The sequence below is a fragment of the Daphnia pulex genome, chromosome 1, assembly GCF_021134715.1.
Source record: "Daphnia pulex isolate KAP4 chromosome 1, ASM2113471v1".
Taxonomy (NCBI): domain Eukaryota; kingdom Metazoa; phylum Arthropoda; class Branchiopoda; order Diplostraca; family Daphniidae; genus Daphnia; species Daphnia pulex.
The window spans coordinates 1,190,237-1,203,173 of record NC_060017.1 but is presented as its reverse complement, the minus strand read 5'-3'; the positions used below and the strand labels follow the sequence as shown (position 1 = coordinate 1,203,173).

General features: G+C 40.2%; 1 protein-coding gene across 2 annotated transcripts; it reads right to left on the bottom strand.

The window, feature by feature from the left end:
- Nucleotides 1-8,916: 8,916 nt before the first annotated feature.
- LOC124196224 lies at nt 8,917-11,563 on the bottom strand. 2 transcript variants are annotated; one of them, XM_046591158.1, is made up of 11 exons: nt 11,166-11,563; nt 11,011-11,098; nt 10,740-10,945; nt 10,574-10,659; nt 10,431-10,514; nt 10,281-10,368; nt 10,089-10,181; nt 9,801-10,030; nt 9,461-9,738; nt 9,215-9,395; nt 8,917-9,146 (listed from the first exon to the last, which is right to left on the bottom strand). In XM_046591158.1, the coding sequence occupies exons 2-8, from the start codon at nt 11,013-11,015 to the stop codon at nt 10,008-10,010; spliced, it is 585 nt and encodes a 194-aa protein (XP_046447114.1). In that variant the 5' UTR covers nt 11,016-11,098; nt 11,166-11,563; the 3' UTR covers nt 8,917-9,146; nt 9,215-9,395; nt 9,461-9,738; nt 9,801-10,007. The 2 variants fall into 2 exon arrangements, with proteins under 2 accessions (XP_046447114.1, XP_046447188.1); XM_046591232.1 differs by having other exon boundaries at nt 10,089-10,178.
- Nucleotides 11,564-12,937: the final 1,374 nt, after the last annotated feature.

The following is a 12,937-nucleotide window of genomic DNA, read 5'->3' as shown; positions in this document are numbered from 1 at the left end:
TGGCAGTTAGTTATGGAGGAAATTACAATTCAGTATCTGAAATAACTGGACCTTCAGGTTGGTATACTATTAACAGTGCCGCTGGTTCATGTCAAACATATGTAGACCAGTCCTATGACGGAGGCGGTTGGGCTTTAGTTCTAGCGGATAGGGCATTTACGGCTGGGATGAATAACTTAACGTATGTGGATGCTACGACCAAGTGTAACTTTCGCACAGTCGGCACAAATAATGGTAGTAACACAGTTGTTCCAGAAAGATCAAAACTTTCTGGATTAGCAGATTATAACGTATTCGTAGCTCCACTATTTTGGCCCATGTTGGCAGGTAGAGCCTCTTCAGGAAAAGTTACAGTTGTGCAATATGTTTCTGGTACTAATGGATCTGCATTAAGTGCTACGGGATAACATAATAAGAGATACCGTTGGAGATTTGATTCGTTCAATAGCCGTTGGGGCTTTGTAGGTGCTACCGGAATAAGTGATGAAACGGGCACAGGAGCACTAGGATTATATAGTTATCATGCTAATGGTTCTTACTCTTTATCCACCTACGATGTAGATCAAGATGCCCATGGGGGAAATTGTTCTACATTCTATAACAATAATCCATTCTGGTATGGTGGTTGTTGGAATGGAAATTATTTTGCCGAAGGGGGCTATGCTGATGGACCATATTGGTCTGGCTCAGGAAGCGGCTTTCAATATGGAGCGGTGTACATAAAATGATAGTAAAATTAAAATTTATAGATAACGGTAATACCTGGACTAAAATCATCGAAGACTTAGATGGAAATGTGTTAGAGCAATCCACTGATAATCTTAGCGATGAGAATAGGAATAAACAGTACTTCGATCATTGGGAAAATCAGATTAGAATGTTTCCTGATTTAGACGTAGTTGAAGTGGAGAGATTTATATGAGCGAAGATTACGACGATGGCGAGTTACATAACTTACCTGAAGAAAAGTTAAAGAGAATAGAAGTATGCGCTAGCTGTGAGAATAACGTGAATGCTCACTGTAACCAATGTGCTTGTCCTATTTCATCACTGACTATGTTCTCATTCAAAACATGTCCTATCAATAAGTGGTAACATGGCTCAAAATCAATCGCCAAAAGTTGTAACAGATGGATTAGTGTTTGAGTATGATATGGCAAACACTAAAAGATCATGGAGAGGTGCGCCAGTAACAAACAGTTTTAATTGCCCAAATCCATACGATGCTAATAATAACGTAGGATTTATTATAAACGGAACGGGCACATTCCAAAGAGGGTATAGTGGAACTTACGGTGGGTATACTATAACTCCTGAAGACGTAGTTTATAGATACAATCTTGGTGATGGTGGCTGTCACTTTCATGGTAATAGTGCGGCAATTAGCGCAGGTCAATATGTGTGCTACTCAGTGGACTATTATGTAAGTCCTGATGCGTCAGACTATCTCACTAACGGCACCCTTATAGTTTTAGAAAACTATGGAGGTAGCGCAATTGGTGGAGGAACTGGAGTTTCGGGTGACGTTACCACTAAAGGTAAATGGCAAGATTTTCAGGGATATTCCGGACCTACTAGTGGATCTGGCACACAGGCAATGTTTCTGTATCCAGGTGAATGTAGCGGAGCTGGCTCATACATAGCGAGTCGTGGATTCATTCTTATGAAGAATCCAATGTTTGAGTTCAGAAGTGATGTTATGCATAATCGATTTGTGAATGGCACTCGCCCAAACACCGAATCGATTAAAGACCTCACAAACAACAATACAATCACTGCAACCAGTTTGACGTATGTAAGTTATGGCACGGAGGTCGGAGCAATTCCTGGCTCATTTAATCAATTTACAATTTACTGTTAGTCTCTGGTTTAATTCATCGTCGGTTTCTAACTATGGAAATCCTATTGATTGTAATTTTAACTATAATGGCACTACAGGAAACATTGGTCCTAGGTTAGAACAAAATAGTTCAGGCAATCAAAATTGGGTAGTTAGTGGCAATATTGGTAATAATAGTGTTGCAGACAATTTTACCGTTCAAAATACAGGATTACTGCCTAACACCTGGCACAACGTTGTTATAACTTGGACCAGTGTTAGCGCAAACACATATCTAAATGGTGCGCCAGCAAATATAATAAATGCCGCTACGCCTAATGGATTTGTAAATGTCTTCAATAATGTAGTTATAGGCAAAGGATTTCATCTAGATGCTGCCTCAACTAGATCGTTCACTGGAAAATTTCCTATGGTAAAAATATATAATAGAGTGTTAACTGCCGCAGAAGTCCAACAAAACTCCAATGCACAGAGAGGAAGATACGACATATGATTTATAAAATCAAAACAAGGGATTTACCAAGTGCACTGGTAGCTGGCATGCAGATATACGTTATCTCGGCAGCAGGAGATACTGCACTCGTAAAGGGCGAAAGCTTTCAGGATAGTATTGCTCAATACGAAGATTTTATTTTACAAGAACTCTTAAGTGATCTTTATTGGAAGCAACCCTGTACTAATTGTGGAGAATAACTAATGACATCCAACTCCGGACCAAAAATAGTAACGTCTAACCTGTTGGTACATTCAGATGTAGCTAACCGTAACAACCATATCAACAACTCAATACTCTCATTGACTGGTTGGAGTCCAGGATCGGGCAGCACTTCATATTTTGGACAAAACGGAGCAACCGCTGAAAATGAACGAGTACTCGACACTACTCCATTTGGAAACGTTGGTACAGTTTGGGAAACTAGACCACAGGGACAAACAAACGATGACGGTCATGGAATGGAATACTTCTTGGTTCGACATAGACAAAACTAAACTTTATAGATTTTCCGTGCGGGTACGAAGAACTTCTGCCACAGCAGGAGAAAATTTTATTTTGGATTATATGGAACTGGCGGAACTTTTGGTGTTGCTAGACTAGATAACGGCGCAACAAAAGGTAACTCGTACTGGGAATGTGTTGGCACGAGTGCGTTTGCTCAAAATCAATGGTATCTCTTTGTAGGAAATTGCTACCCTACAGGAACAACGTACACAAGAAGACATCCAGATTCCGGCTACTATGATACGAGTGGCACCAAATACAACTGGGGAGGATGTAATCTAGGAAACGATGTCAAGTGGCTTCCGGACTCAAACGGCACCCTACACCGAACTTATCACTATTACTGTTCAGACAATACCACACGATTACAGTTTTATTCCCCAAGAATAGACTAAAGAGATGGCACTGAACCTAGCAATCAAGAGCTATTGAGAATGGGGCCTAAGATGATAGGTGATTCTGCGAATAGTAGACTTACTGATTTACGAAACCTTTTCAACTCTAATTACACCATAGTCGATGGACAAAAGGTAATAGAAACCCAATGACACGAATGATCAGGGACTAACGGTTTTAAGTTATCCGAGACCTTGCACTAATAGAACTTACAGTATATGGATAAAGTCGAAGTCATTCTCACTTGGGTGGCAAACATGGTTTGATGACGGAGGCGAACGCATACTCTTCGGTACCTCTAGTAACACTCTACACACATATACCCAGATGTAAACTTAACAGCAAATTTACAGCCTAATGTTTAGTACAATTTATTATATACGCCCAGTGGAACATCCGCTATTGGATATATCGATGGAGTGGCAATAGGCAGCGGCACTTATAACAGTGCATTAACTAGTGGTACCGACTTTCTTTGGATATTAGGAGATAGTGGCGGTGAAATAACATCTTGTTATTTTTCAAGTGCATTAGTATATGACAGGGCTTTTTCAGCAACAGAAGTTGAACAAAACTTCAACGCTACTCGCAGTAGATATGGCATCTAATAAATACATGAACAAGGTTACAGGATAACATATGGCAAACTCAGATAAAAACGTAGTAATAACTCCAAGCATTGGGTCGACAACAGCCGATCCAAGAATGGTGTTCTCAGCGGCCAGTGCATCATTAGGTCCTCAGAACATTACGATGAAAGCGTATCCAACGAATAACGGAACACTTTCAATTGAAGGCTCTGCTGGTCAGTTGTTCTTTGTCACGAATAGTATGAGTGGCACAATCTTCTCTGTCAATGACGTATCAGGTATTCCATCGATTGAAGTAGTCGATACAGGAGATATCAAGCTTGCACAGTATAGCGGAAAAGTATACTTCCGTGGCACTAAAATTATCAACTCTTTAGGCACTCGGGTGGTGTGCCCGCTGGTGCAATTATTTACACAAGTTCTGCCACTCCACTTACCGGCTATTTACGTTGTGATGGCTCTCTAATTTCCGCATCAACATACTCTGGGCTTGTTGGTATCTTGCCCTATAAACCTGGGTTTAGCGGCATTTTAGGAGGAGCCGACGGAGAAGTGATTCCTAGTGATTTTTTTTCAGCGGTAGCATGTGTGGGAATTGCCACACTTCAAGGTACTCCAATGAATATTTTTGATGGAAAAAGAGACGCGTATAACGCACACCACTTGTGGTTTGGTCAAAACCCCACTGCCGACCATTCTGGTGACGGTCAGTTTCTTGAGTTTACCCTTGCGGCTGGCCAGCAGAGACTGCAATCTTATGCCGTGTTTCCAAGGGGTAATACAAATAATCCGGGTGACAATTGGTTTCCAACTACTTGGAGATGGTATGGGTCAAATGATGGGGTCAATTGGGTTTTGCTTGAAACTCAGGCTAATGGAACAGTAGGGCAAAGTATTTATGATACTGCAATGACCTTTCTTAACAATGAAGGCGGTGCTTTCGTAGATGGTTGGAGTATTCCAAACTCTTACTGGAGCGGTAAAATGCGTAGTCTTTTAACTAGTGGCGCAGGGTATTCAAAGTACCGACTTGAATTTGATAGCAGCATTTATAGTACTACCTACGGAGCAGGCTTTGACCCGTATATTGCTTTCAGTGAACTGCGATTGACTTTTCCTTCGTATCATGCTGACACAAGCCAGTTAGTACTACCAAACATTCCGGCAACAGGGTTTGTATTTGGAAGTCAAAAACTCTCTAACCCCTATAATGGTAACGCCTACAGCACATTTAGTTACGAAACTAATCAGCTTAAGTCGCTATTATACGTACATATAAAGACATAAGGACTAATTATGACATTATTACCAACAAAAACCGAAATTGCCTTGCATGCAAATTATGTTAGAGAAGGTGGCATAGACACTCATAGGTTTTTTTCGAAATTTGCGCCTTAAGGAATCTGACTGGACTCAGACTAAAGACTCGCCTGTTAACAAGCAAGCATGGGCAATTTACAGACAAGCTCTTCGTGATCTACCTAACCAACCAACCTGGCCAAAAGTGGACTGGCCCACTCAGCCAAATTAAGAAAGTAATAAAATGACATTTCAAATCAAAATCACAGGTCTTCGCACTCAAACTGTAGTGTGGCCAACAGCGCCAGTATAATACTCAGATATGAATAGAGTATATGATACTAATCTTAGAAATAAATTATGGCACAGCCTACTTCGAGAACACAATTTAAAGAAAGGTGCCTAAGAAAGTTAGGTAAGCCAGTCATTGAAATCAACGTCGACCAAGACCAGGTAGAAGACCGCATTGATGAAGCATTGTCTTACTATTGGGACTATCACTTTGATGGCACTGAAAGAACTTTCTTTAAGCACCAGATCACAGCGCAAGATAAGATATATCGGTGTGCCGGAAAACATCATTGGCGTAGTTAATCTATTCTCGCTAGGCTCTAGCATCACTGCCAGCACAGGCATGTTTAACGTTCAGTACCAATTTGTTCTAAACAACATCCATGACATGGTAAATTATAACTTGACTAACTACTATATGTCAATGGCTAATTTGCAGTTCATGGAACAACTCCTTGTCGGCGCACAACCTATTCGTTACAATCGCCATCTCAATAGACTTCATATCGACACAGGCTGGGAACGACTGTCAGTTGGACATTACATCGTAGCAGAAGCCTATTCTATTGTCGACCCTAATGTCTATGCCGATGTCTGGAAAGACCGTTGGCTACAAAGCTATGCCTCTGCAAAGATCAAGTATCAATGGGGCACTAACCTAACTAAGTTCACGGGCATGACACTGCCTGGTAACATTCAGTTCAACGGAGAGCAAATTCTTAATGATGCTCAGGTTGAAATCACAAAGCTAGAAGATGAAATGATTATGTCATATTCTCTACCTGTTACTGATATGATTGGATAATATCCGTGGTAAAGAATTAGTACTTCGAAAACTACGGCAACTCGATGGAGCAAACACTCATCGAGGACCTAGTAATTGAGTCTATCCGTATCTATGGCGTAGACGTATGGAACTTGCCAAGAACCTTAGTAGCAAAAGACGACTTATTAAACGAAGATGACCTATCATCATTCAACGATGAGTACCTGGTAGAGATGTATGTAAAAAGTGTAGACGGCTTTGAAGGAAAAGGCGACTTCCTATCTAAGTTTGGTCTACAGATTCGTGACTCAGTAACCATGACAATGGCACAAAGGGTCTAAGATATCGAGATTGGGCTCAATACTCAGATTAACCGTCCACGTGAAGGCGACTTAATCTATTTGCCCTTGAAAAAAAAATCTTCGATATTCAACACGTAGAGCATGAGGCAATCTTCTATCAAATGGGATCGTTGCAGACATACGACCTTCGTGCCGAGCTGTTTGAGTACAGCGGTGAAAGATTCTTCGCTGGTCAAGACGAACTCGATAACCACTTTGAATCGATTGATGCTTGGCAAGACTCTACAGATATAAAGTATATGATAGAATTTCGTAATGGCGTATTTAACCTAAGAAAAGAGTCAGAGGGTAATGGTTGGGATGTTCAGCCTATCCTAGAGATGTACGCAGGACAAAACTACCTATTTGACCTGAGTCATGCATCTAACACGAACAACCGAATGAAGTTCTACACTACAAACTCTCCTAGTACAGGTATTCCGATCACGACTCAGACAGGAATAGTGGTAGAGACAGGAGTAGCGGGCACGGCTGGAGCTAGTGTAAAGATATCTATTCCTCGTGCGGCAACTGTTGGCAATACATTCCATTATATCTCTACTGCTACCCTAGGAATGGGCAGCACTATCAAGACGCTAGACTCAAAATTAAACGTAGAAGCATATGATGCTCTAGCAGACAATAAAACCATAGAGACTATTGCAGATAATATAATCGACTTTAGTCAGACAAATCCGTTCGGCGAGGAAAACTACTAATGTACGGCCAACACTTCTACAAGGAGACTACCCGCAGGTACGTGGCTGTATTCCGGACACTCTTCAACGACATTCAAATTGGACGTATTAATAGCGCTGGCGCAGAGATTCAAAGAATTACTGTGCCTGTAAACTATGCTCCTATACAAAAGTTATTAGCTAGATTAGAACAAGATCCAAACCTATCAGCGCCAGCTATCACATTGCCACGTATGTCATTCGAGATTACTGGCATGACTTATAATCCCGAGAGAAAGCTTACGAGCCTAACAAGGCAGTCATAGGGCAATCCTACTAATGATGCAAGCGTGACAAATCTATACGCACCAGCGCCATACGATATCGAGTTTCAACTTATCATTATGACAAAGCATACCGAAGACGGAAGCAAGATAATCGAACAGATTATTCCGTACTTCAAGCCAGATGTTACAGTAAGCGTTAAGATAATTGGCTCGCTAGAAACTTATGTCAATATACCTGTTATCCTTAATAACGTATCACTAGAGGATTGCTACGAAAGAGACTTTCAAACTCGCTGAGCCTTGATCTGGACACTAAACTTCACAATGAAGGCATACTTCTTTGGTCCAACAACCAATAAGAAAGTCATTAAGTTTGCTGACGTTAATGTTAGACCAAATATTGAGGCCTCAGCCCGAGCAACCACAGAAGTCACAGTTCAGCCTGGCTTGACCGCTCAGGGAGTTGGCACAACCGATATCACTAAAACCGTCTCATACGCTAATATAAATATAGATGATGACTGGGACTATATCGTACAAATATCGGATGCATAATTATGAATGATGAAATTGGCAATAGTCTTGGGTTAAAACCACTCGATGATGTGATTGATGTAAAATCTGCAGTGAAACGAGTAAGCCCAAGCAAACAAGAGCTAGACAACAAGCATGACCTGGACTACGAGTACGCTAGGAACAACTTCTATAATGTAATCGAATCAGGTACAGAAGCCCTAGAACAAATGCTTGAGGTCGCAAAGGCTTCTGAGCATCCACGTGCCTATGAAGTTGTAGCTGCTATTATGAAGACGTTAATTGATTCTAACAAAGAACTAGTAGCTATGTCAAGTAAAAAGTGAAAGATGATGAAATAGTTCCGGAATCTGCTCGGCTCGGCCATCCCTCAATACCAATCCAAAAGGAATTTACATTCCGGATTAGATTGGCCGAGTTATTCCCAATCTAGTAAAGTGTAATTTTGACCAGTTTTCCACCCAGCCTAGTCGCCATTTTTTATAACTCTTCCTCGCGTTCCTGGCGGATGACAGCCGAAACATACGAGTTCTCTGCACCTCGGGCTTCATATTGCTGGCCACTAGACTATATGAAAGGGCCTACAGTATGTCCCCCGTTCTAAAGTGAAGGCCAGGAAAGCGTGACCATTTTATGGTTTTTTGACTGTTTTTTTCAACCGTTTGGCGACCTCTACATTGCGTCTTTCTGACCATTTCCAAACCGTTTGCTGTACTTTATGTAGAACGGAAAAGCTTTTCGAAAACTTTTTCCTTTGAATAGTCAAATAAACTGAAACTAAACCGTTTTTGTTTCGATTTCGTATACCACAATTCAACCTTATTAACGAACCTTTATTCAGCCCTTATTGTTCTTCTTGATTAGACGCAATAACCAGCAAATGAATAAATGAAAATTTTAATTTGTCAGTCATTTTATTGCGTGATGCCATATTTGGAAACAATTCAATTGAATAACACAACACACAAACAAAATATAAACAAATCAAAAATATCTTGAAAAAATGAAAGAAAATAATGACTGTGTGTGCATGCGTCTTGTTTTCTGATTTTCTTGCACCGATCAATGAAATCCTGGACGTCTTGTTTCGGGATGTTGTTGGCCTTTGACCGAAATTGGCAGTTACTGAAATAAAGAAAAAATTGTTAGTTAACAAAATTTGATTGGATCATTTTCAAAAACGTTAATCTTACCGAGTATAATGGCTAGAATATTGGGCATACACTTCAAGCCAGTTATGAGTTCATTAGCAACTCGTCTCGTCTTCCACTGAACAATGTGTCCCACCTCTGGCTCCATCAGTTGAGAGAAAATGCTACGTAGAAAAGAGTTGATGGTTTTCGATTTTTCAAACGCCGCGGCCCAGTGAAATATCTGAAATTTTTGGATGGAAATTTAGATTAGTAATTGGCATTGTGGTGTTTCTTATAGAAACTTACCAAACTTATTGACTGTTTCTCACGAGCTCCAACCATCACGTCAAAACTACAGAGCTGAACAGGATCTTTTATTGGTAAAAAATCAAACTCTTTTTCAACGATAGTTGCATGACGAGCACGGTCTTCTTCCAACACCGGAATATTTTCATTAGATTGTTGTACGGCTTTTGTGAGCGCCGCAACTTTCTGCGAAATTTCAGTTAGGGCAGATTGCTGATCTTGTATTATTTTCAGTTTTTGTTGGATTACTTCAAACTGAGAATTTGCAAGAGGAATATCTGTAGAGAAAAACGGAATTAATGATAATACGTTTTAAATGAAATTAGACCGGGATATTTACTTTCACTTCCGGAACTGTAATGAAGTCTTCGCCTTTTCAAACGGTTGGAAGAAACGTTGTTACTTGATGTTGAAATGTAACTTGATGCCGAACTGCTTGACGAATTGATGTTTGCAGAGCTATCGATCAAACATGGAGGGGATTGATGCATTTCAATCGGTGGAGAACTAACATTGTAGACATCTGTAGGAGGTTCCGACGGAAGTGTCATCTGCCACGGGCGACGAAATCTAAATAAATCAAAAGTTGAAATCAAGTACTTTCAAGTTTTAAAAAGAAAACATATACCATTTCCAGTCGTAGTATTATTCGGGGCATAAGGTGGCCACAATCTGTCATCAGTCGGATGAACGAACGGGAAAAACGGCAAATTGTTTCCTGCTTATGAAGTAAAAACATTTTCTATTAAAGAAAAACGGCAAAAAAAACAGAACCCGCTAACTTGCGAGACTCTGTGAAGCAATACGAGAAACAAATTACCATTCGCAGCTAGTCGTAATGTTAGTGAGGACAGGCGACCCATTGTCAGACTGACGAACGAAAGGGACATTTGGCAAATTGCCTCCCGCTATTAAAATAACAAAAATTTAGTCTAATAAGCATGATAACAAACAAATGATTCTTAAATACCATTCCCAGAATTATTCCGGCCGACAGGTGACCCACTCTCAAAACGATGAACGATAATAGAGGAAGATGGCGGATTGTTTCCTTCTAAAAAAAATTGGCTAAGTTCTGACAAGATTAACATAAACAGAAAATGTGCAATGTACCTCTTCTCGGTTTCTCAACAACCAAAGCTGCTGCATCTTGCAATTTTGAGCTTGGAATTTTCTTTCGCTTGCCCACACCAAGGATTCTAATAAAAGAACATGAACAAGAAAATTATTGATTACAAGATGAAATAGTTTACGATACACCAATACATTTGAAACTTACTTAAATCATGTGGATTGAGATAACTGACCAATTCATACTCGAGCCAATCTGACTTGGGATTTCTGATGTTCATGGTGTTTTCCCAGTAAACTGGTTGCGAGGACTTTTGTTGAGTCATCCTTGGATACAAAGTATACTTTTCGTAACCAGAAATCCACTCTGGCAAAACAAGGCTGTGGATGACATTGCCAGCTAGACTTGGGTACCTATCAAACAATGTAAATATTAACTTTAAGCAAAGGAAAAGCATTTACTCTTATTAAAGCCTTACTGCATCGTGTAGAAGGGTGAGATTTTGATTTAATTCTGGCATCACGAAGCTGTTTCACTTCTTCACAAGTGTAATAACACATCATGTTCTAATCAATGCAAATTGAAACGTCTTTTAGATAAAATTTAAAACTAAATTAAGAGAAACAAACTCACCTGAACCATTAGCTCTCTCAAACTTAAGATCTTGGCCCAAGAGTCACTCAAAATTCACTCTAATATCAACACGGTATCAACAACGAAGTGACGCTATGACGCTCTTGGCCAGCAGTTGCCAAGTTTGAGAAAACAATCTTGTGTGCATCGTATACGCTGCTGTGTTGCCACACCTGAATTTTTCCTGCAATATCTGAAGTAAAAAAAAGGTTCAAAACATTACGGTATTGGAACAGTTCATAAACGGTTTTATTTCAAAAACTTCACGGCGAAATATACAATTCAGCTTTTTTCTAAACTTTCGCCGTTATAAAATTGTTGACGCTTTTAAAACCTTTTTACAAACGGTTTATAAAAGGTTAGTTTTTACAAACCAAATTTTAGACGCCGGACAGGAGATAGGGAACTCGTGCCAACGCTGTTGCAACTACACCTATTGCAATTAATATAGTTACAATTGGAGCTGGACCAACTCACACTGTAACTCCAGTTACTACGTATAAGTCTAACCTGACTTTTACTAGCAAGTACACAGGCGCTACTACCTACGAATCTACATTCACGACTCAGTGGGGTGATGCAAATCTATTTGGCTCTACTCCTAGCGCTAACGGTGTACATATTGTATTGCGTGACATTGATGGCGCCATTTCTGGAACTGCTGGTACAGTATTAGAGAGATGGGAAAACGTATCGACTTCTGCTGGTGCCACTAAATATGACGGTTCAACAAACTTCATCGTAGATGTACTAGAGCAAAATTCCGCTTGAATTTCTGTAACGAATGCACAGTCTGTATTGATCAAGAATGGAACATTCTCAATTGGCGCAAACATAACAACTGGCAATGACGGAGAAGACGAAACAGCCATTGCTATTGCAAACCTTAATAAGGGTTATGATCTATATGCCGATGCCTCAGACGTAGATATCTCGTTTGTTATTCAAGGCAAAGCAAGAGGCAAGACACTCGCTAACTACATCATCGATAATATCTGTGAAGTCCGTAGAGACTGTGTAGCATTTATTTCGCCTGAATTGTCTGATACTACTGTTGATTCTATCATCGACTTCACTTCTACTCTATCGGCAAGCACCTATGCAGTCGTAGACAGCGCATATAAATATCAGTACGACAAGTACTCAGACGTATATCGTTGGATTCCATTGAACGGTGATATTGCCGGTCTATTTGCAAGAAACCGATGACGTAAGAGACCCTTGGTTCTCGCCAGCAGGTTACAACAGAGGTAACGTTAAAAATGTTGTTAAGCTGTTAGTAAATCCATCTAAGTCGCAAAGAGATTGCTGTACAAGAATAGCAATTAACCCTGTTATTACTCAGCCAGGACAAGGAACAGTGTTATTCGGAGATAAAACATTCTCTTCAGTAGTAAGCGCCCTCGACCGTATCAACGTTCGTAGATTGTTTATTGTACTAGAGAAGACTATCGGTACTGCCTCTAAGTCCACTATCTTCGAATTCAACGATGATTTCACGAGAGTCCAGTTTAAGAACTTAGTTGAACCTTTCTTACGTGATGTACAAGGTAGACGTGGCATCTATGACTTCCGTGTTGTTTGTGACGAAACGAACAATACTAGCCAAGTTATCGATGCTAACCAGTTTGTTGGAGTTATCTTCATCAAGCCAGCTCGTTCTATCAACTTCACCCAGTTGAACTTTGTAGCCGTTAGATCAGGCGTAGAGTTTAGCGAAATCGTAGGTCAGTTTTGATAAATATAACCAAAAGGAGATATAACTAATGGCT